At 35.9% G+C, this 24,062-nt stretch overlaps 3 protein-coding genes across 6 annotated transcripts in view; 2 read left to right on the top strand and 1 right to left on the bottom strand.

Annotated features, from left to right (window-relative positions):
- The window catches only part of LOC127978973 (adenylyl cyclase-associated protein 2), a 24,537-nt gene extending 5,469 nt beyond the window's left edge, over nt 1–19,068 (top strand). For all 3 annotated transcript variants that reach the window (XM_052584015.1, XM_052584016.1, XM_052584017.1), the window contains 10 exons: nt 4,843–4,920; nt 11,436–11,579; nt 12,141–12,226; nt 12,532–12,637; nt 15,530–15,713; nt 15,794–15,957; nt 16,522–16,645; nt 16,756–16,838; nt 17,295–17,438; nt 17,656–19,068. In XM_052584015.1, coding sequence (XP_052439975.1) covers nt 4,843–4,920; nt 11,436–11,579; nt 12,141–12,226; nt 12,532–12,637; nt 15,530–15,713; nt 15,794–15,957; nt 16,522–16,645; nt 16,756–16,838; nt 17,295–17,438; nt 17,656–17,739 — 1,197 coding nt within the window. In that variant the 3' untranslated portion in view covers nt 17,740–19,068. The remainder of the gene's footprint in view (nt 1–4,842; nt 4,921–11,435; nt 11,580–12,140; nt 12,227–12,531; nt 12,638–15,529; nt 15,714–15,793; nt 15,958–16,521; nt 16,646–16,755; nt 16,839–17,294; nt 17,439–17,655) is intronic.
- vps28 (VPS28 subunit of ESCRT-I) overlaps nt 1–24,062 on the top strand; it is a 254,667-nt gene that overhangs the window by 229,219 nt on the left and 1,386 nt on the right. The window contains exons 1-8 of one of the 2 annotated variants that reach the window (XM_052584032.1): nt 21,988–22,034; nt 22,522–22,578; nt 22,715–22,743; nt 22,835–22,872; nt 23,024–23,113; nt 23,365–23,470; nt 23,619–23,720; nt 23,985–24,038. In XM_052584032.1, the coding sequence (XP_052439992.1) occupies nt 22,539–22,578; nt 22,715–22,743; nt 22,835–22,872; nt 23,024–23,113; nt 23,365–23,470; nt 23,619–23,720; nt 23,985–24,038 (459 nt within the window). In that variant the 5' untranslated portion in view covers nt 21,988–22,034; nt 22,522–22,538. Of the gene's footprint in view, nt 1–21,987; nt 22,035–22,520; nt 22,579–22,714; nt 22,744–22,834; nt 22,873–23,023; nt 23,114–23,364; nt 23,471–23,618; nt 23,721–23,984; nt 24,039–24,062 lie in introns of those variants that run through there. The other variant, XM_052584033.1, reaches the window with a different exon arrangement.
- Nucleotides 19,608–21,720, bottom strand: LOC127978974 (aurora kinase A and ninein-interacting protein). The gene is made up of 3 exons (XM_052584019.1): nt 21,282–21,720; nt 20,966–21,122; nt 19,608–20,761 (listed from the first exon to the last, which is right to left on the bottom strand). The coding sequence occupies exons 1-3, from the start codon at nt 21,384–21,386 to the stop codon at nt 19,758–19,760; spliced, it is 1,266 nt and encodes a 421-aa protein (XP_052439979.1). The 5' UTR covers nt 21,387–21,720; the 3' UTR covers nt 19,608–19,757.

The raw sequence follows: 24,062 nt of genomic DNA on the forward strand, positions 1-24,062 counted from the left end.
AGCGTATTTACAGAGACAACCCAGCTTGGTTAAACTGCTTCTTATTTTTGCTGCTGTATTAATGTCTTGTTGGACTGGAAAATTACTGTTTGGCTATGTTATTTTATTAAGCCTAAAGCATAAGAAAAAAAAGCCTAAAAGTAACAAAAAAATTTAATGAAATACAGTATTGTTTAGAAGTTTAGGTTGGTTATATTTAATGTTGATTAAGGGTGTTGACCAAAAATACAGTAAAAATAAAATTGTAAAATAATATTACAATTTAAAGTAACCATTTTAAAGTGTAATATTTTCTTTAAAATTATGTTTATTCCTGTGATTCATTCTAATATGCTGCTTTGGAGCTCAAGAAACGGGTCTTTTCTTATTGTCAATGTTGAATTTTTTTTCCTGCTTAATATTAATTTGGAAACTGTAATACTTTTTTAAACAGCATTTATAAATTATCTTTTGTACCATTATACATGTCTTTATTGTCACTTTTCATTTATTTAATGAATCCCTGCAAAAAAAAAAAGTATCCATTTTCTTTTTCACGGTAATAGTTTCTTTCAAATACCGCAACATTTGAACTGTAGTGTATCTTAAAGGTCACTCTTTTACAAGTACAAAAATCTGCAATCAAGTCAAAGATTTGAATATGAACTAAAACAATTCTCATCAGTCTCTAGACCACGCTATTGGCAATTGACAATAAGTTTATAATAATATATACATTAAATAAAATGTTCTGGTCATTATCTTCATCAGAGTTAAAGGGTTAGTTCACCCAATAATCAAAATTATGTCAATAATAACTCACCCTCATGTCATTCCAAACCCGTAAGACCTCCGTTCATCTTCGGAACACAGTTTAAGATATTTTAGATTTAGTCTGAGTGCTCTCAGTCCCTCCATTGAAACTGTGTGTACGGTATACTGTCCATGTCCAGAAACGTAAGAAAAACACCATCAAAGTAGTCCATGTGACATCAGATTGTCAGTTAGAATTTTTTGAAACATCGAAAATACATTTTGGTCCAAAAATAGCAAAAACTACGACTTCATTCAGCATTGTCTTGTCTTCCTTGTCTGTTGTAAGACAGTTCAAAACAAAGCAGTCTGTGATATCTGTTCATGAACGTATCATTCGATGTAACCGGATCTTTTTGAACAAGTTCACCAAATCGAACTGAATTGTCTTAAACGGTTCAAACTGGATATCACAAACTGCTTTGTTTTTAACTGTCTCACAACAGACACGGAAGAGAAGACAATGCTGAATAAAGTCGTAGTTTTTGCTATTTTTGGACCAAAATTTATTTTTGATGGTTCGATGCCCTCAGATGTCACATGGACTACTTTGATGATGTTTTCTTACCTTTCTGGACACAGACAGTATACCGTACACACAGTTTCAATGGAGGGACTGAGAGCTCTCGGACTAGGGCTGTCACTTTTATGAAAAAATAATTTTAGATTTTTAAGACATAAGTGTTCATTGAATCGATTGTAAAATCGATTTTCCATGTCTAAAAAAAAAAAGACGTTTCCTTTTTCAACGTTGAATAACGGACGAACGTAAAGAAAGCGCTGGAAACGCACAAGTCAGCAATATGTCTTATTTATTGGCATGAAGTTTTGTGCAGAATACAAACAGCAACAGGAGTGCAACATTCTCGAAAAAAAAATTGCAGAGGGGACGGCTGTCATAAAAAAAGAAAAACATCACTGCAGGCTTCAACCCAGCTGCATTTATGATTTAGGCAATTCAAAAATCTCCAAGATTATTTTAAATAATGACTGAATCCATTTCAAACAACTGTTCAAAAATTTTTAACTTTAAATGGACTTGAGAACAGGCCATGTGTCAAGAGCAAAGCGTTTTTTATTAAACTTTCCAGCTGTTGAAAAGACACGCTCCGACCGTACTGATGTCCCATGGACACTCCGGTACAGCTGCGCAAGGTGGGGGTATTACTGCAAATTTCCACCACAAAAGCCGGTCGCTCACAGCTTGCAATGGTCCTTTTCATAACTCAGAATCTCCTGTAACTAGATGCACGAATAAGGCGAATTCACGTCTACCCCGCCGCCAGAGACCTCCAGACGCCCGTAAATGCGTCTTTACATTGACTTAACATTGCAATCATTCGCGCCAGACGCTCTATTGGCGTTTGGTGTGAACGCAGCATAAGAGGTCACTTTCGACGTCACTGGGTCTTATAGGCAAGTCAAATTGCTGGTATTTTCTGTCTAGCTTTCTCAAGGCATACTGCACTTTCGGAATTCTTTATTTTCTTTTTCTGCTTGTTTGTGAGTTTTGTTACATTTATATTTTTTATTTGTTTAACTATTTTAAAATAAATAGTGTACATATTGGGTTAAAATCGATTCCCTATTTTCATTTTCAAAACTTTTTTCGGTTGGTCCGATCGATTGTGCAATCGATTTTCGAACTAAAAGTGACAGCCCCATCTCAGACTAAATCTAAAATATCTTAAACTGTGTTCGGAAGATGATCGGAGGTCTCACGGGTTTGGAACGACATGAGGGTGAGTTATTAATTACATAATTTTGATTATTGGGTGAACTAACCCTTTAATGTGCATTTGCTCCATAAGAGCCCTTACCATCAGTCATTTGTCAGCAAGTGTTTCTGTCCCATCTGTCCTAACACAAGGTACTTTTCAAGTTAACGGCCTGCAAACAATAACTGAAATGTTGGGGCTTCTTTCTGATTGACAGTACATAACGGTCTGTATGGCTTACATTTCATGTCCAGTCGCTAGCAATTGGTAACTAAAGAGCTGCTTGAGAAATGAGGCGCTGGACAATGTACTTAGTGTACACAGAGGCACAGTGGCTCATTCTAGTGATGGAATGTAATATTATGAGAAGAGGGAGAGTGGACGGGTGAAAAGAGCAGAAACAAAGTGGGAGAGGGATGTATGTGTCCTCTTTGTTAACACTGGAATCCTCCTCAAGCTCAACTCCGAGAGGAAACATTTCTCTTTTGGTCTAATAAGACATGAGAAATGGCTCTTTGACAGTGTGTGAGTGTGCGTGCGGGATCTTTTGCTCAGTGAAAAAAGAGTCTGGCTGCACTTAATGTTTGTGGGAACTTACCATGTTCTGTAGGTCTGTGTGGATGTGGTCTTTTGGGGGGTTTTCAAACGTTTCAATGCCAACAACGTTCAGATATGATGACCCTCTAAGGGATGCTCTTCCTAAAATATAAAAGCAGCTGTATATTTTCACGTATACAAACCCATTTATAATGGGTAAAATAGTAAGTTTAGTGTAAATACAAAAACAAATGATTGGCTTTTGTTTTTTAATGTTTTAAACATATGTCAAATATTATATTTTCTATATCTGTTTAAATAATATTATGCAATACAATTTTTATTTAAATAATATGCAGTATAAAAAAAGTCAGGGGTCTGTAAGATTTGTTTTCAATGTTCCAAGATTCCAAGAAATGTCAAATAAATGGTTACCACAAAAATATTAAATGATAATAATTAGAAATGTATCTTGAGCACCATATCAGCATATTAGAATGATTTCTGAAGGATCATGTGACACTGACAACTGGAGTAATGATGCTGAAAATTCAGCTTTACATGACAGGAATAAATTACATTTTAAAATATATTCAAGTAGTATTAAATTGTAATAATATTTTACTATATTACTGTTATTACTTTATTTTTGGTCAAATAAATGTTTCTTTCAAAAACATTTTTCAAACCCCAAACCTTGACAGATAATATAATACTTAATAAATAAATATAATTTTCCCACCAATCATAGAGGAACATCTTCAGTTTAATTTATACCTTTCTATTGAAATGTGCAAACAAAAACCCAGAACTATAGAAATGTAAAACCATAATAAACTACATGATTGCACACTTATTGTTCGACATAGTTAAGATTGGCATAAAACTTCTTAGTAGAGTTCTAGAAAGAGATTGCATACAATATCCCTTTCTCCTCTGCCACACACTGCTGGTCTGAACCTCAGCCTGATTGCTGTGATTTCACCGGAAGTCATGCAGAAGTGACCTTTTGAACCTGAAAGTATGGGAATTACTGATGATAAATCCCGTGAAGTGTCTTTACCTCTAAAGGCAACATTCACCAATCTTAACTATCTCATCAGTGCTGAAAGAGATGGGCTGGGAGAGGGTTTTATCTCCTATAGTCAGCTCCTTTTAAGGTAAAACAGACCTCTGGGTTTCCCCATGTTCTGCAAGAGCAAGTCTTTTCCTAAATGTAGGATTTGCCTCAAGTTGTGTGTACGTGTGTGTGCAGCAGAGGGTTCAGTTCTATCAAGTTAGGTTTTGCTTCATTTAGGCGTTTCTCCCCAAGGTTAGTTTTTATATAACAGAACTTTATTTTTGCTGCTTCTCAAATGCCCTTTATGGATGTTGTTTTATCATTGTCCTAGAACCAGACTTTAAATCTTAAAATCCATCATAAAAAATATTTTCACATTCTAAATAATATGATTAACAATATGGTTAATTTGAAAACAAAGATTGATTTTAATTGAATGTCAAAATGTTTGTGTGAACATTATATTAAAGAAACCACAAAAGGTCAATATCAGTTGACAGTCAATATGTTTTATGTATTTATTATTTACATAAAATTATTGTGAGCTTTTTAATTCAAAGGTTTGCTTTCTAAAATTCTAGGTAAAAATTAGCCTTAGCAAGACAAAACCATTTTTATTACAAAAATATTAATGATGTTAGTTCCACCACGAAATGCTATTAAGTATAATACTATTACAAATATAAAATAAATAACGTTGTTGTTGCTTGATTTATTTATTTATTTATCCAACAGGCAGAGATGGTGAGCAATGCCCTTCAGGTCCAGCGTGCTTTCCTCAAAATGACCATGACACATAAGGAACCGGCAAAGGTATGACCTAACCAATATATCTGAATATGATTTCATACATTTAAACTAGATGTAAACTTACCACATGTAACATTTCAGTAATCCAGTGGTGTTCAGTCCTGCTCTTTGTAGAGTTTAGCTCCAACCTCAATTAAACAGACCTGAACCAGCTAATCAAGGTCTTCCTAGGCATACAAGAAACTTCCAGGGGGGTGTGTTGAGGCAAGTTGGAGCTGAACTCAGTGGCCCTCCAGGACCGAACACCCCTGATGTAACCACTTGCATTGAAGCACTGTTAGCACGTCTCACACTACAGAGTTTGTCATATTTAAAGCACCATAATAACAATGTTTAGCTTGACTGAAAGTGCCTGCTGGGAGAGTCTCTTCAGCAAGTGACCCATATGACTCTTGAGTCTGTGCAGCCTCAACAGATGTCTACCTGAAATTGAAAGTTGCGATGAAACGGATGTCTGGTCAGATCTATTCTTCTGTGTGGTGACATAGGTTTGAGTGAAACGTAAGGCTCAATCCAGAAGACAAGTGGGGTGGGGGACTTGCTTGTATCTGCTGGTTGTTGATTAGATGGAAGCAGATTGGTTAAAACCTAAAGAATGCTACTGTTTTGACACAACCACAGACTAAATGAATGAAGAAGTTAGCATACATCACTAGAGACTAGAGAGATGTCTGTCATTTCTCGCGAAGATTGACTTATGGCATTTTGATTAAGAAGTCAAAAAAAAAGTGTCACAATGAGATCAGTGTATTTAGAAAACAGTCAGGGTGCATTTTCATTTCATGTCGACTGGAAAGATCACCAAAGTGAGATTTCTGTCATTGTTTACTCACTCACGTGTTTCAGATTGAAATGTTATTTTTCTTATTAGGAAAATGAAAACAATTCCTATTTTCCCAGGTAGAGATTTTCCAATCAGATGGAATACTGATCTAAACTTCATTTTTTTTTTATTTTTTTTTTTTATAACTTTCATGTGTCTTTACTGAGTAAATAATGACAGAATTTTTATTTAGGGTGAACTGTCACTATCAATAAATAATTCACCCCAAAATTTACATTTGCTGTACATTTACTCACCCTCAGGCCATCCAAGATGTATATGAGTTTGTTTCTTCATCAGAAAAGATTTGGAGAAATTTAGTATTACATCACAACAATGGATCCACTGCAGTGAAGAGGTGCCGTCAGAATAAGAGTCCAAACAGCTGATAGAACGGCAAAGTAATCCACACGACTCTAGTTCATTAATGAACGTCTTGTGACACAAAAAGTGTTTGAAAATAATAATTTAATTTAAATATTTTGTCACTTCTGACTAAATACAAAAGTCTACAATCTATAATAATGCTTCCTCCAAAGAAAAAGTCAATCCTCTGTTGTCCCCTATCATCAATATCCACTGACATATTTAAAACTGTTTTGAGGTGTTGCACTTGTTAACAACTTCTGAATCAGACCATTCTTTTCACTGGAAAAAGCAATATTATGGAAAGAGGACTCTTATTTTAGCCAGAAGCATTAATGATTTTGTTTATTACAAACCAAGAGATTTTCGATGCACAAGGTTATTGTGATGTTTTTATCAGCTGTTTAAAATCTCATTCTGATGGCACCCATTCACTGTAGAGGATCCACTGGTGGGAAATTAATGTACTGCAAAAAAAATTCTAAATCTGTTGCGAAGAAGAAACAAACTCGTCTACATCTTGAATGTCCTGAGGGTGAGTAAATTTACAAAATATTTAAATTTTGGGGTGAACTTCTTCTCTAAGGGTGATATTAATTCATTGATTTTCAACTTAAAAGCTCTGTTGTGCTTTAATGCCGACCTCTTACTCTCCTCCATTCTGTTCTGAGCAATGTGGTCAGCCATGCGACTACCGTTTTTGTTCACATAGGGATTACCTCTCCCGTTTTAAAAAATGCCAATGCAACACATTCCCAAAACATTCACACAGTAGCCAGGGGGAAGTGCAGGGGGCCAGTGTGATGTCATGTCATCGGACTTTGGTTCACGTTGCCCAAACAGGAAGAAGATCCCAGGCCAAAGGCTATTGGACGAAAGTAGGATGTAGAATCGAACACTAGATAATAAACACACAAGTCGTAGGAAAAGATTTGAAACTGGACTGTTTGTGAAATTTAGTGTTTTTTTTTTTTTTTTCTGTTTTTTTTTTTTAATTTTATTTATTTTTTATTAATTTCGATTTCAAAAGTGATTCCTGTTTAATTTGAACACCAATTCAATATTTACTGCACTCAATGGGATTTACACAACTGAGAGCCAAATCTCTGATCTGTATGTAAACCAGTGGCCATCGGCAGAAAATCCCATGAGATAAGATGTTTGACTTGCACCGTTTGCGTAACAGACAGAAATTATACGTTAAATCTTGCAACTAGTTATGGAGAATTTTACTATTGCTTTTCTAAGCAGACCTAATGCTTATTAAAAGGGTCCTATCCTAAAAAGTCCTATATTGAATTGAGGAATAAAAACCTAGCAGTGACAATCTCGAATTGTAGTGGTTATATCTAACAATGAAATACAACGCAACGGTCAAATGCATTGGTGAGGACAGGAGGGCATTCCTGCAAATGGATTCCCACAAATCTGAATGGAAAATCACTCAACCTGAATTAGATATGCTAAGAAAAGACTGGTGACTATCTCTGTAGTACTCTACTGTGCATGCATTTGCACCAGCTGAGCCTCACAATAATTCTCAAATACGTTTTTTTTTTCTTCTGTTCATGCATATATAGTAAATATATCATACAAACATTCTCTCATTCACACACACTATGTTTAGCCATTGTTCCTCTCCATCAGTAGTGTGAAGTGCTTGTAGCTCCCAGGAGGGATTCTGGACCGTTGCCCTAAACCTCTGGCTTCTCTCTCTCTCTGTGTATGTGTGTGTGGGACTGTGCTTGCATTCTGTGGCTTTTTATGGGCATGTTCTATATTTGAGCCGGTGTGTGTCTGTGGCCCAGATCACGTGATGGGCCTGTCGCTCGGTGAGGAGTGTTTGTGTGGCCTGTAGACAGCAGCTGTTTCTCTCTCATTCCTTTCATAAATGATTTGTTCACAGTCAAAATGCATCGCACCGTGACTGACCAAGATGTCTGTTCAGAGGATATTTATCCATATCTTAAATTCTGGTCATTTTAAATGAATTGTAACTTCCATAGTTCATAAAGTAAATATGTGTCCAATTATTTATCCAGAATTGTTTTTTTTATTTAATTTAAATTAAAGTGTATTATGTAGTTTATCTTTTTTTTTTTTATTGGAGTTATGCAGCTAATATGCATCCTGTTATATTTCTGGAATTATTTTATTTCTTTATTTAAATTGAATTTGATATTTAAATACATTCATATATATTTTGTAAAATCCTTTAATACATTTATTTAAAGTAAGGTAAATACACACACACACACACACACACACACACACACACATATATACATTTATATACACGCACACACACACACACACACACACACACACACATATATACATTTATATACACACACACACACACACACACACACGTATAATGCATTTCAATGTGTAGCAGTGCTTTCTTGCGGTTTAATTCATAATCGGTTGTGAAAGCTCTTAGCTCTGGCTCCATTCATAGCTCAGAGATAGGCAGGCTATTTCTGTCCTTCTCCGTGGCTAAGCATGATGGGAAGGGAAGTTCGGAAGGATGCTGGAAAGGTACTTGCACTTTGGACAGCAATTTAACAAGGGCTGTAATGTCCGAGTATGGATGAAAGAGGCGCCTTTGTTCACAAAAATGAAAATCATGTGCATGTTGTTATGGGAGGAATTTATGTAAATACGGTTTTGCTCTTTCTCTTTCAGTCTCCCTCGCTCTTTATCGCATTGTGCCACACTCACACATACACAAACTCAAGCCACAACAACCCCCCAACAATTTGACCTTGCTGACACCAAAAACCAATGATGAGTCACATTCAGCCACAAAACGTGTAAATATAACTAAATAAATACACTGTGTGCCAACAAATACTGTCTAAATAGACCCTGTCTGTCTTGTTTGTTTATCTCTCACTTATTTGATGAGGTTGAAATCAGGTCAACTGTGATTTCAGCCTGAGCTGATGAGTCTGACTGAAAACGAGAAGCTGTATTTTTAGTCCAGAGAAGTCCGTCGTCCTCATTCTTGTGAAATGGACTGAAATGGTGGACATGGCAACTGCTTGAACACAAGCATAAATATAAAAACAGTCATTTAACAAAGGAAACAGTGTGTTCCCTCTCCCCCTTGTGAAGAGGTAAACTGTAAACATCAGTACAGGACAGGGCCTTACAAGGCGAGGGGGATCTCCCCATAACGGACTGGAATGCGGAGTGGGAGGGAAGTGAAGCTCGCTGGATGTTTCATTGGAAAAAATGGTCCCACTATTAAAAGTCTTCTTGCGTGCCTCAGGAACTGTGTTTTTCTCTGTGCATTCAGAAAAGGCCCAATAAAATCAACATTTATGATAATAGATGTACACAGATGTACACAGTCTTTAGGTATGGTCAAATTTACTCTCATCATTAGGCACATTTTTGTGGGCGAAATTAGTCATTTCAATGGGAAACTGCACAATTGGGAATTTCACGTAAGGCTGAAATCTTTCCCTACACGGGTTTCACAGTGAGTTGGCCATGCAGCAAACGATAACCAGAAAGCTGTTCGAGTTGTCACTTCTTTCCCTTTAGACTAGAGGGAAAGTTTACAGCGTTACATTGCTTCTCTATTGCCAAAAGAAAATAGTGCCTATGAAATTTTGCCAAAATATTGCTAATATGAATTTTGTAAATTTTGATGATTCGGGTTGGCCTATACAGATTTTAAAATCGGATGCGGTCTACAATGAAAAATGTTCCTATTCCAAAACCACATACAGATGACTAGCATGTACTACTTTTACTGTTTCTGCAATGTTATGGACGAAATGCCAGCATGTTATTCCACAACTCTACTATATGTGCAGTGATATTTTAGTATTTGTATTAAATTGGTTTTAGTTTTTATCTATCTGTCTGTCTGCTTTTAATTTTAATTGGTTTAAGTTTACACACACACACACACACACACACACACACACACACACACCAACTTTCAGTTGGAAACAAATCAAAACAAGAAGGAACTCTATGCAAACGTCCTTTCAGGGTCTTTTAATAGAAGAAGTTGAAACTCTACAGTGGTATAAAGCACAAAATGTCCCTTTGTTCATCTTTGAAATGTATTGTGAAAGCTGGGCTCAGAGTTAATTGAATTATTAGACTAATTTGATTGAATTATAAAAGTAAGGGATGGATATTTTCTGAATGGAGGTTTTCTCACAGTTGACGTTGTTTAAAATGAAATTACTAAAATGGCAAATTACTCCATTTAATTGGTTTGTTAGAGCCTGAAAGACAATTATCAATATTAATATTGCTCATAAATCTTCAGAAGTTCTAACCGTTAGTAATACCCACATGACCCAGCCATACTTGCCCTCCTTTATTATTTAATGTATATCATCAATCTGTTGCTTACTTCATCCAGCGGTGTACAGACAATCATCTTCTCAATGTTACTAAGACAAAGGAGCTAATTTTAGACACATGGCACAAATTCTCTATTCTGCACTGTCCTATATCCTTCAATGGACAGCCAGTAGAAATTGTTGACAACCTTAGGTACCTGGGCATTATATTGGACACTAAACTAAGTTTTGACCATCTTGTCACAGACATTCATAGATGCTGCCAACAAAGACTTCTGGTCATGCATAAACTGAAAATTCTTTTCAGTGAAACCAAATCAATGCAGTGTCACTGAATCCATTATTCTGTACTTTGTTACTTGCTATTTCACCATGTTGTCTTGCACCAACAAAAGTAAGCTTTTTTAGAATCCTTAATACCTCCTCAAAAATAATTGGTCTTTTCTACTCCTAAATTGTTAGCTTTTATTGATCCTGCCATTATAGAGCAAATAACATAATACAAAACCCTAGTCATCCCCTTAACCCATGTTTCATCCTTCTCCCTTCAGGCTGCAGATACTAACATCTTCCCCATAAAAAAGCACACTTTGGGAAAAGTTTTGTAACTTCGGCCATTAGATTAAACTCAAAGAAACCTTAGAGTGTGTAGTGTAAAAAGCTATACTGTTTAGTTGCTGTTACCACCTCCAGGCAAAAATGTATACCTGTGTAAATGTATACCTGGTGAAGGATCTGTGCAGCTATGTTTTTGTTGATGCAAATGTGTGTAAATTTGCATTGGTGGAAAATATGTTTGTGTTATGTCTGCTGCAGTTTTCTTTGGTGAAGTCCGTGAAAACAAATGTCCTCTTCTGAGGACAATAAAGAATGAATCTGAATAAAGAGTGAATCTGAAGTAAAAAAAAAAAAAAAAATGTTTTATGAACTTAGTCTGTTTTATGCACAACTCGGACTGTTTGATTGATTGCTTTCCTGCTTTCATTCCCAATCAGACAGAGATGGCTGACCTCCTCAGACCCATCTCTGACCAGATCCAGGAGGTCCAGAATTTCCGGGAGAAGAACCGCGGCAGCAGCCTGTTCAACCACCTGTCTGCCGTGAGCGAGAGCATCCCCGCTCTGGGCTGGGTGGCTGTGGTGAGCACTTCTCTCTGTCTCACACTGCGGTGCAGTCTAGTCACCATCTCCTTTATACAAATACCTGCTTTAGCTCATGCATCTTATGCATTTGAGTCCCTTACTGTTAGGACTGCACATTCAGAAAACGTGGTGGCTTAATGCTAGAGAAGAAAACCCACCCAAACAAATAAAAAAAATATCACGTCCATCCATTAGACAAATTTTTTTTGGTTGTGACAACCGGACGACCTCACACAAACCATGTGAGTAATCGGTGAGAGGACCACCAAACGGATATTTGAATTTTGTATTTATTTTCTATGATGTAAACTCTTCTGATGTCTTCATGCTGTGGATGGCTGTATCTAATCACTGCAATGAGAATTTGGACTAAGACAGATCTGGACTCTATCATCTTCTGCTTTAAACTACCGCTGATGTTTACAACCGAGGTCCAAGGCCTCGGTTTTAGTGCTTTCCTTGAAATCGATCCTCTTTCCTATGCTTATTATTTATTTTTATGAGTACATAAGCTTCTTTGACCATCCTTTGACCCTTTGTTGTCTTGCTCTGTAACAGTGCCAGAAACCAGGGCCGTATGTGAAGGAGATGAATGATGCTGCAATGTTCTACACAAACAGAGTCCTGAAAGATTACAAAGACACGTTAGTGCTTAAGTTGTTGTTTTTTAGTTCTTATCAGATCAGTTTATGTTAATGTGAAATTACCCTTACATGGTATTGTGAAAATGATTACCATAGTCATGTAGAATGGTATTTATCTGCTACTTTATTACCAGTTTGGCACTTTTTGTTAATGTTACTGTACCAACACACAGTAAATTTTGCAATGTTGTACATGAACATTTAGGAAAATATTATTTATTTGTTCACTTAAACAATGCCATCAAATGTTTTGTGTGTGTGTGTGTGTGTGTGTGTGTGTGTGTGTGTCTCTCTGTTGACCTCAGTGACCCCCGTCATGTTGAGTGGGTTCGTTCCTATCTGAGCATCTGGACTGAACTTCAGACCTACATTAAAGACCACCACACCACTGGAATCATCTGGAACAAGACTGTAAGTGAGACTCTCAATTGGAAACTGACTTTAAAGGCTCACCTCGACTTTTTTTTTTGTATTCAGAAAGTATGGTATGAATATTCTTGAATATTTAGATTGTACAATTAGAACAGCTGATGTTCCTGATCAAAAATCTACAGTAATATGGAAATGTCATTTTCAAAGACAAATATTTCCAATGCTAGATATCATGTTTCTGTTTCAAATTAGGAAAAACTGCAATACAGAAAAGCATATTTTCCATTTTTAGTCCTACAGAGGCTGGTTGAATGCAGATTCATTTCAGATGATCATCAGCTATACTGTGTACATCTATCTAGATATCTAGTACAGTTATATTTATGCATGTCTGCCTTTAAAATTCAACTCTTCCAGTGTATTGGTAGCATACCACTTCAGTATCAGTTGATATTGCATATTTATTGTTCATGCTAATTTCCCCTGTAATTTTACATTAAGATTTTTATTCATAATTTTCTGTCATATAGCACTCGCTTAAAATGTATCTTTAAAAAACACAAATAATTGAATAACACTGTTAAATGTAATCTTTAGCAAATATTGTACATTATAATGTTGTGATGCCTGAATTAAAAACAATTATTTTGAGTTTAATTTATAATTTTATTCTATGAATTGAATCTGTTTACACTATTGTTCAAAAGTTTGGAAACGAAATTAAGACTTTTGTTCAGCTAGGATCAATAGTGACAGTAAAGATGTTTCAAATAAATGCTGTGATTTTGAACTTCATATTCATCAAAGAAGAACCATCAAAGAAAATATTAAGCAGCACAGCTGTTTTATACATTGATCAGCTTTGCCATTACAGGAATAATTTTCATTTTAAAATATATTAAAATAGAAAACTGTTATTTTTAATAATCATATTTCACAATATTACTGTTTCTTTTCCTGGCTTTAACTTGACCAACAATGCCAGGTTACAAAGAGTTAAGAAAGGTTTTTTTTTTTTTTTACTATTATAAAAAAACTTCATACTACTAATATGACTTTGAAAGAATACACAGTTATCCCTTTAAGTAGTCCTGGGACTTTTGGAGATGTTAAATCTTGTCTGTCACGGTCTGAAATAGTGTGTGTGTGTGTGTGTGTGTGTGTCATAAAGAAACCTGAGAGCTCTGAGTGACTGTGTGTCAGCTGTCCCTCCTGCCGTGAGGGATCTGAGTGTATGTGGAGGACTGTATGGTGTAGACAGGTGGTCATCTGGGTCTTTTTGCATGGAGGGTTTACCATAGAAATGCCCCAAACAAAAGCCTAGTGTGTCTCTGGCTTACACACCTGCTCTCACACACACTCCTCGTAATTCAACCTCACTTCTCATGTATTCATTCTCCTTTGAATTCATTTACTTCTGTATATCCTCACACATCAGACACAATCTAACTCCCGCATCACTATGTATTTTTCTGCCGTGCTTCTCCACTTCCTCTAACAGCTTAAGTACCTTTGCCTTTTCTCCTCTTCATGAAGCAGTGACCTTTATGGGTCAGAGGTTGGGTTGCCCAACTATGTAACCTATGCAGAAACATCAGCACCAGTATCGGGATAAGAAGTGTGTGTGTTTGTACAAGACAGGAAAAGATGAGTGTGCAACAGTTGTTTAAGCCAGTTTAAGTGTTGAAGGGGGAGCCGTGTGCAACTGTCAATGGCAGCTGTGCTGACAATGTAAAACAGGCGTAAGTGTGCCGTCAGGGTCACACAATAGCCAACTGTGCCACATGGATCTGTTCTTTTACTTGAAATGTTGTTAAACAAGATTATCCCAGTTGTGCCAGAAACATATGGACTGATATGAACTTCTTTCAAAAGATTATTGCATCGACCATAAAGCAATATACTTTTGCAAAGAGACATTTGATAACACTTTACAGTAAGGTTAACTAACATGAACAAACAATGAACAATACATTTATTACACTTTTGATTTGTTCTTGTTAATGTTATTTGTTCATGTTAATGTTAGTTACTTTGTTAATGTGGGTTAAAAGAAATACAGTCGTTCATTGTTTGTTCATGTTAGTTCAAAGGGCATTAACTAATGTTAACAAACACAACTTGTGATTTTAATAATGGATTTGTAAATGCTGAAATACACTAGCTAGATTAAAAATGCTTTAGATGTATTGCTCATTCTTAGTTCATCTTAACTAATGAACCTTTCACTGTATATTTTGATTTGTATATATATATATATATATATATATATATATATATATATATATATATATATATATATATATATATATAATTTAATATTATAATTATATATTATAAAGTTATAAATCTATAATTTGTGTGGATAAAGGTTTGAACACACCTATTCATTATTGCTCAGTTTACCATTTTTCTTATAATTGTAATAATCATTTATATAAAATCATATTTCATAATATATAATAAACACACACACACACACACACACACACACACACACATATGTCTTTAATATAATTAGAAATATTGATTTAATGTGTGGCCATATTACTGTATTAGATATCTATGATTTGTGCCATTTAAAACTGTTTAAAGCTTAAAAACAATTCAGAATCATTTTCCAAGTGATGCTCTACAAACAAATATTTTAATAAATTGTATACATGATAAATATGAAATATAAATATACCAGAATTTTTTTTTTTTCACAGAAAAAAACATGGTTTTTAAACTTTTAATCAGAAACACTACGACCCAATCCATTGCCTCTTACGCCCCCCACTGGATAGAGGACCATTGCTGTGAATTCATCAACATCACGCTTACAGTGTTTTTAACCATTTTATAAAGGTGTTGTTTGAGGCTGTGGATGTTTTAGTTTTGTTTTTTGATGTTTTTCTTCTCCGGGACTAACTCTGATGTTCTCCACAGGGTCCTGTAGCCACTCCCTCACTGTTCAGTGCTGCTTGTGATGGTCCTTGCCCCCCTCCTCCTCCCCCTCCACCACCAGGTCCTCCTCCGATGTTCATGGATGACAGCCCCAAACCCGAGGACACATCAGCCCAGCACTCAGCTCTGTTTGCACAGCTCAACCAGGGAGAGGCCATCACTAAAGGTGGGCAGGAGAACACCGTCACGCAACAAAATACTATTCCACCTTCAAAACTGACATCAGGTGATGTGCTCTGCCTCCAGGTTTGAAGCATGTGTCTGACGAGCAGAAGACCCATAAGAACCCCAACCTGCGCTCTCAGGAAGGGAAGACACACCAGGGATCCCCTGCCAAGAGTCAGAACCCCAGCTCGTCTGCCAAAAAACATTCCCCCGTGCTGGAGCTGGAAGGAAAGAAGTGGAGGGTGGTAGGTGCCCACGCCAATGTGTCCAACGTTAATTCATTCTACTTGTAATCGTTCTGCTACATTTGCCAAAAAAAAAGAAAAAAAAGAAAAAACAAACGTATCCCACAATTCAAGGAACTTGATATTTTTTTTAAGTCAGTGTCATTATCTTGACCTTATCAATGTCATCATCATCTTGGAAATATATATATATATATTTTTTTTTTCAGTTCACTTGTAAAATACGAATTAATACTAATAATAATTATTTGCATAGTGGTTATTGTTGTTGTATTGCATAGTTGGTATTATAAAATTTTGTATTAATATTATACCATCAGAGCCTAAATGTTTTATATAAAATAATAATTCTCAGTTGCATAGCATTCTTTACAAAACAAAAAGTGAAAGAGATTTATATCAACTAAAAAGAATCATTATCTCTCATAAAGTGGGTTGGATGAATGTAGAGATGTCTTAAAATGATAACACTCATCACACACTTGTAAACTGAGCTCCCCTGCACTTGATCTACCGTGCCTATGCATGTGTTTAGTGGATCTATTGTATGGATTTGTCCTGTAGGAGCACCAGGAGAAGTCTCATGACCTGGTGATAGAGGAGACCGAGCTCAGACAGGTGGTTTATGTCTTTAGCTGTAGCAACTCCACACTCCAGATCAAAGGCAAAGTCAACTCCATCATAGTGGGTAAGAGGAGCTCCTCAGAACAGCAGCTGCTCTTATTCAGTAACGTTATCTCCTCCTCTATCGCAGCTCCACGCACCACGCCTGGCTAATGTCTGTCTCTCTCCTCACAGATAACTGTAAGAAGCTGGGACTGGTGTTTGACAGTGTGGTGGGCATCGCTGAGATCATCAACTCCAGAGACATTCAGCTTCAGGTTAGATGGAAATGTTTGTGCAGACGTTGCGGGCTGAAGTGTTTTGATCCGTGAGTGATCTGTACTCGGGCTTGTTATTGTGAAAGAGAATGTGTTGGCATAATGCATGTGCATGAATGATGGTTATAACTGCCAGAATCCATAAAGAATATCATAATCAACACCACTACGAATGTTGTGGATACTGAAGAGCTGTTAACGGACGTAAATTACACAATCATACATCAAACCTCAGTTTTGTAGCTGCTACATGCCTTTATAGCAGGAATTACTGTAATAAATTACTACATGATATTGTCAAATTCATAAACCATCAAGGAGGAACTCGCGGCTCAAAGATACTAATTATTTCAAGCTAATTTTAGTTTTTGGACTACAGACTGAGCAGCTGTGTTTTTTCACACTTATGGATTTTGTTGCTTGTGAACAACACATAACTTGTTTTTGGCCTTTCAGGTAATGGGGAAAGTTCCTACTATTTCCATTAACAAGACTGAGGGGTGCCATGTCTACCTGAGCAAGGCTTCACTTGACTGTGAGATTGTCAGTGCCAAGAGCTCTGAGATGAACGTCCTCGTTCCTGAGGGAGAAGATGATTATGTATGTTTATTTACTATAGAAATTGCTAACAATAGAGCTAGCATTTTTACAGATAACTTTATTGATACATTACTGTCATGTACCAAATTAACAATGTTCTGTTTCAGAGATTTGACCTGTCTTACATTCAAATATGAGGGAAAATCTGTCATCAGCCTTAAAGGTTAAAGCATTGTTCATGCATTATTTGACTAATATCTTCTTGTGTATTCAACAGAGGGAGTTTCCAATCCCAGAGCAGTTTAAAACGCTGTGGGACGGCTCCAGCCTGGTGACAGAGCCCACAAAGATTGCTGGTTGATTCCTTTTCCAGCTTGTCATCGCTTTCCTCCCACCAGAATTCTTCATGCACTTTCACTGTATCACACTGTTAGCAGAGACGGAAGAATTCATACATTGTGGTTGTGAGAGGTGTAGATTTAGGCTCCGAAAATTCACATTTTGTTCCATTTCCACAAACCAATTATGAAACATTTCAACAAATCCTTAACTAACCGGCGATAAAAAATACATAATATACATGCATTAATTATTATACATTAAAAGTAATAACACATGATGGCACCATTATGTGTGGATATGGGATGTTTTTAGTATACAGCTTAAAGTACTTAGTTAAAAAATGAATCAGTACTCAATTAAGTATGTATTTTTATTGTTTTTGTCTTTTTTGACATAATCAAGTACTTTGTGTTGATGTCATAAAATGTTAAATACATTTTGGTTCTGTGTAGCAATATAATACATACTTTTTTTTCAAAATAATATGACTATACTTAGCTGTAACTTGTTTTTATGAAGAAACTCGTTCTTTATGTTTTGTGCAGTCACATTTTACATTTCCCAACAGACTACAAATCCCAGTTTCAGTTTATAATATTGTCTTCAACAAAAAAAAACCACATACACACACACACACACACACAAAAACATTTATTTTGCAAGGTAATCTTGTGTTTTCAGGCTTTGGACCCACATTATGTGCAATCATGAGCAGAGGACAAAAATCTATGGATATTTTACAATCAAACCTTTTTATTCTACGAGTCTGATAAATGGTCTTTGTTCTGAGAATAAATAAGTGCTTTTGAGGTTTTTTTTTATTTTATAAGATTTTATGTTATTTTATTATAGTTCAAATATTGCTCAGTTTTGTCACTATATATCATTTATAATCTCAGACAGGTAGCTACATGTTTGTTTGTGATAGTAATGACATATGCTGTGCATAATAAAATTAAGTAAACATGGTGACTAAATATCAAATTCATGCCCAAAATAGTTTCCTAGATGTTCTCACTTTGCACTCACATATTTACACTGCTTGTAAATTGACATGCTTTAAATGTTTCTTCAACAGGAAGGTCTTGAACACTTCAGCTCATTTTGAATGAACGCCAACATGTGTTAATATGTAGCATTCTTCAGTCCATAAAAGGGAATCATGTTACATTTGCTTGATCAGTAAACAGTTGACATTTAACTAAACAGTGTAATGCACATTTATAAATGATGCTTAAACAAAGTAGAATGTGTACACCGTATTAAATCGCACACCTTACATTGTAATTTACCAAAGTATTTTCACATTACCATATCAATTTAATCAAATAAAATAATTGTAAACTCACTACACTTATTTGTTTTGTTTTTACCATCTGATGATTTCATTGTACATCTAATATCTCACTTAATATTTTTCACACAAAGTATAAATGGGTTTTATACATGAAACTGCTTTTATATTTTAGGAAGGGGTCCCTTACAAGGGGATCATTACATTTGGGAGTCCATGGCATTTATTATAAATGCATGAAAAATAAGTGAATTTGTCAGCACATGGTTCTTTATTGAAACTCATAGATTCTGTCCCTGACAGCAAAGTTAAACAGAGCAGCGATGCGGAATCATCAACTTGGCAAACGAGAACAGAATGTGAAGTATTCACCAAGCTCCATGCTGGTAATTTAAAGCAATACAAAACATAAATTAATTTAAAATGATAGTGCTTTTAAACTGTAATGTACTCAGCTTGTATACATTTTTAATGTGACACCTCATGTCCTACTTTAAAATATACAGATTCTACACGCAACAAACATTGACAGTAAAAGCTTCTTGGTGCCATCTGCTGGCAAGCAGTGAATCTTTATAAAATATTACAAAACAAACATTTTTTGGGGTTTATTTTATACTTATACAAATGTTTATTTTGAATTTGAATTACAAATTTAAAAAAAAACAAGAGCTTCAAAACGAAGAAAAAAAAATCAATAGAAAACACTTAAAATGGTTTGATCTTTTGGTATTCAGCACTGGCTAATGCTTGATGACCATGTTTCCCTCTGAGTCTTGGGTGAAAAGCATCTCTGGCTCTAGATCTGATTCCTCCTCCTCTTTTTCTAAAGAAGCGGCAGATGGACTATTCCCGTAATCTTTCCCCACAGATAAATTGCTGTGGTCTCTTACTGGGCTCCTTAAGTGCTGGTCACGATGAGCAATCACACAGAAGCCCTCGGAGTCCTGAGTGAACAATGTAGCAAGGGTTTCTCCAGCCATCTCTGCGTTTGCAAGTTCCTTACCTGATTTTTTGAGGGGAAAAGTGTTTTTCTCCTTCAACCTGTACTTAGCTGGACTGGAAATTAGATGGCGTTTAAAAGGGGATGTTGGAGCATTTTTAATAGGTGATGCAGGCCAGCTATTCTCTTTCCCCATCGGTTTCATGGGTGATGCCTTATTTTTGTGCCAAGTCTGCTCCTGATTTTTATTAGTATTCACAGAAGCACTCCATCTTTTGTGGATTTCATTGACAGGCCTAGAGGTTAAGATGGACCCCTTAACTGAGGCCTTCTGATCTCTTAAATCATGTTTGTCCGTGTGTTTAGGACCTGGAGACTTAAGGTAATGCTTATGTGCATCTTCAGAGGGCTTCCAGACCATCAGATCATAGTTCTCCGGGGACTCCTCATGAAAGAAAGTCTCAGTTTCAGGAATTGTCTGATTTGGATAGTCATTTGAAGCTTCTTTATTCCAATATTCTTGTGTCTCTAACACATTTTCTGTATAATGGAGAACATGTCTCCTTTTTTCAGGCGGTTCTTCTTCCTCTGGCTCAGTTCCGCATATTAAATGGAGAAAAGACTGTTCTTTTTTGTCCTTGGCTGACAATCTTTCAAAATCTTCATCACGGTACACCTCAGATATTTGACTTGGTGACTCTGCAGATGGCTCCAAGGTCACGTCATGTTTCCGTTTGGCCCCGGTGCGTGCCTGTGTGTGCATGGAACTGGACAATCCAGAAGGAGCCACACTTGGGTTTGGGTCTGGGCAAACAAATCGCAGTCAGAAAAAGAAAAAAAGGTAATTATTATTAGTTATTATTTAGTTTGAACTGTTTATCATCACATTAAAGATATATATATATATATATATATATATATATATATATATATATATATATATATATATATATATATATAACGTAATCTGAGACAGTTACACAATGAAACAACTCTCGAGTGTCTTACCTCTGGATTTAGGTGAAAAGAAGGTCGATATAGTGCTTTGTCTCGTGACAGGCATGTTGAGTTTGGTCTGAGTGAAGCTGAGTGCGACTGCCACACTGTATCCCCCTGATCTCGCGAGTGGGTTCAGGAGTTTGGATATTGGACGGGTCAGCTGTTTCTGAGAAAAAAAATAATAATAATTTAAGATCTATTAAATATTATTTAAGATCCCTCATCTCTCATGTAGTATTAATTATTTTTTTACGAAGACAAAATGAATATAATATTTCCAATATTTTTGTCTAAATATATTTCATTAGAATTCAGTTGTTGTTACCTGTTGTTTCTTTTCTTTTATCTCTTTTGTGTCGAGCCATATTCCACATTCTTCTTCTTTAGCTGATGCTGCAGGTTTCACTTTAGTGTTCTTTGTGGATTTCATTGTTTACAAATCCCACACACTCAAATAACCAGCCTCTCTCTTTATATACGGGACAAACAATTACCTGAAAGGCTTAAAGTCTCGTGTACAAACAAAGCTAACACTCGATATCAACATTTACAACGTTACGTTTCAGTTATTTAGATACAGTTTCTCCAGCTCCTCTGTTCACTGTAGCTGTCTTGTAATTCCCGCGCGCGCATTCAAAGACACTCTCGGTTGCCAAATATTCATGTGAATGACCAATAAATCAGTTCTGCTAGATTAATAGCACTGGTTATAATAATGAATGTTATCGTTTTACGATTATGTATAAAACATTATATCAAACCGTTATTATCATGTAGTTATGCATTTCATAAGTGAGTGAATAATGTATTTTATATTCAAAGATATATTTATTAGTATGCAAATATTAAAGGGACTTGGCAACCCGTTACCATGAAACGTGTGCATAAATGTTACAGTTTTCATCGAATGTTAAATTGAATAAATAACAATTCCTATCACTTGAGATTAAATTGTATATTCTTTGCATAAACAAGTTTTGTAATAAAGAATAAATCAGCGAAAGCAAGACGTTACGAAATAATCCGGCGACGTCACGTGATACGTCAGCTTTCAACGGTGGGTGACGTCAATATAAGGGTGAGTGAATGATCTTTTTCCTTGTGAGTTTTTGTTAAAAATGACTTGAATGTTTTAATAATATGTCATCTTATAACACATTAACGTTAAAGACGTATATAAGGTGTGAATTAACGAGAGAAATTAACGTCTCTTGTACTCTGGCAGCGGACTGGAAGCAATATCTTAGCTAGCCAACGTTAGCTATGCTAACATCGCTGTGTATTTGTCAGGAAATAAACAAAACAAAATGAGCGGTTGTTTTATATACTTCGCTTAGGATTCACAATACCTGGCATCAGTCAGCTCCCTAAATATGTCAAATCTAACACATTGTCTGTCTGTCTGTGAGTTTAAAGTGTAATTTCTTGACCACAATGTGTATGTAAACACACTGAGATCAGATCAGTGGATTTTGACATGCAACCACTGTGTATATCATTTATTCCACTGAGAATAGCGCTGACCCATGGTTAAACCCAACATAATGATCTGACTATCGCTTCAGTTGTTTTGTAGTTCATCATGTTTCATGGAATACCTGCCTCTGGAGGGATGGGAGGAGGTCAGTGAGAGAACCTGCTTTATCATGAGCCTCTTAAAAACTAAAGCATCTCATACTACTTATACACTTACACATATTTTCATTAGTCTCATATCTGATTTTATATGTTTTGCCTTTCTGCTTTTAACTTAACCAGCACCTGCCAACAAACCAGAACTGTATGAGGTAATAATGTTAAATTGTGCGCATAAGTTATAATAATGGACTCATCTGTCATCATTCCTCTGTGTTTAAATTACATTTTTGTCTGTTACAGGAAGTGAAATTGTACAAAAATGCCAGAGAAAGAGAAAAGTAAGTTAACCAACATCATACTGTTCAGGAATGGCTAATTTGAGTCTCTTTATTTATTTGTCTTATTGATTGATGTCACAATAAAGATGATTCAGAATGGTGATTATATGATGGGGTTGCAATTAATGTACTTTTTATTTTGTTTTGAAAGGTATGACAACATGGCAGAGTTGTTTGCTGTGGTCAAAACACTTCAGGCCCTGGAAAAAGCCTACATTAAGGACTGTGTGACTCCAAACGAGTTAGTCACTTAATTTGTTGGTGCAAAACATTGTGAATTAAGGTGTGGTCACATTGAAATCCAGAAAATTTAATAGGAGTCCACATGATTGGAAGTTTTATGAGTGACTTCTGTGTGAGCTGTTCTTCATCCATCAGTGATCTATAACAATAGACAATGGGATTTGTTTGCCCATAAACTGTTGTCAGTGTGACCACTCCCTTATTTACATCTATTTATATAGCTTATAAATATTTGTTTTGTTTTTGCAGATACACAGGGGCTTGCTCAAGATTGCTTGTCCAGTACAAGGCTGCTTTCAAACAAGTCCAGGGATCAGATGTGGGCTCCATTGATGACTTTTGTCGCAAATACAGGGTATAGTTTATTTTGCATTCATGTAACTCTAAATTATTATATTTTAATGCGCTTTCGTATCTTTGGGTAGTAATTTGCTAGTCCAGTGAATTGCATGCAGATCAGTATGCTTAAGTTTTGTTTTTTTTCCCCTGTGTGTTTTTGACAGCTGGATTGTCCGCTGGCTATGGAAAGGATCAAAGAGGATCGACCAATCACCATTAAGGATGACAAGGGCAACCTGAATCGCTGCATTGCAGACATAGTTTCTGTATGTATCTTGAACACTTTATATAGTAATTTTATGCAGCCTAGAATGAATAGCTCATTGAGCTTATGCCAGAACGCCCCAGTGTTTACTGATTGAGCACAGAGGATCCCTTCTTGTCCCAACAGTTCCATTAAGTAGATTTATTTCATCAGACTAGAAGAAATAATCCAGGGCTCCACAGAAGAGTGTGGCCATTTAGCAATCATAATAACTGGCAAAACCTGCTTCTTTTACCCTTTTTAATCTTGGTTTTCTCTTATGCAGCTCTTTATCACAGTGATGGACAAACTTCGACTTGAGATTCGTGCCATGGATGAGGTACTCATTTCACAGAATACATCT

The sequence above is a fragment of the Carassius gibelio genome, chromosome B19 (assembly GCF_023724105.1).
Source record: "Carassius gibelio isolate Cgi1373 ecotype wild population from Czech Republic chromosome B19, carGib1.2-hapl.c, whole genome shotgun sequence".
In the NCBI taxonomy this organism is placed as follows: domain Eukaryota; kingdom Metazoa; phylum Chordata; class Actinopteri; order Cypriniformes; family Cyprinidae; genus Carassius; species Carassius gibelio.

What these genes read in the sequence shown, in the direction of transcription:
- LOC127978974 (XM_052584019.1), bottom strand. Translation starts at nt 21,386, where the DNA reads ATGAAATCCACAAAGAACACTAAAGTGAAACCTGCAGCATCAGCTAAA. An exon ending in TAAAAGAAAAGAAACAACAG is followed by an intron (nt 21,123 to 21,281) that starts GTAACAACAACT and finishes TTTTTTTCTCAG; the next exon opens with AAACAGCTGACCCGTCCAAT. An exon ending in CTTTTCACCTAAATCCAGAG is followed by an intron (nt 20,762 to 20,965) that starts GTAAGACACTCG and finishes TTGTTTGCCCAG; the next exon opens with ACCCAAACCCAAGTGTGGCT.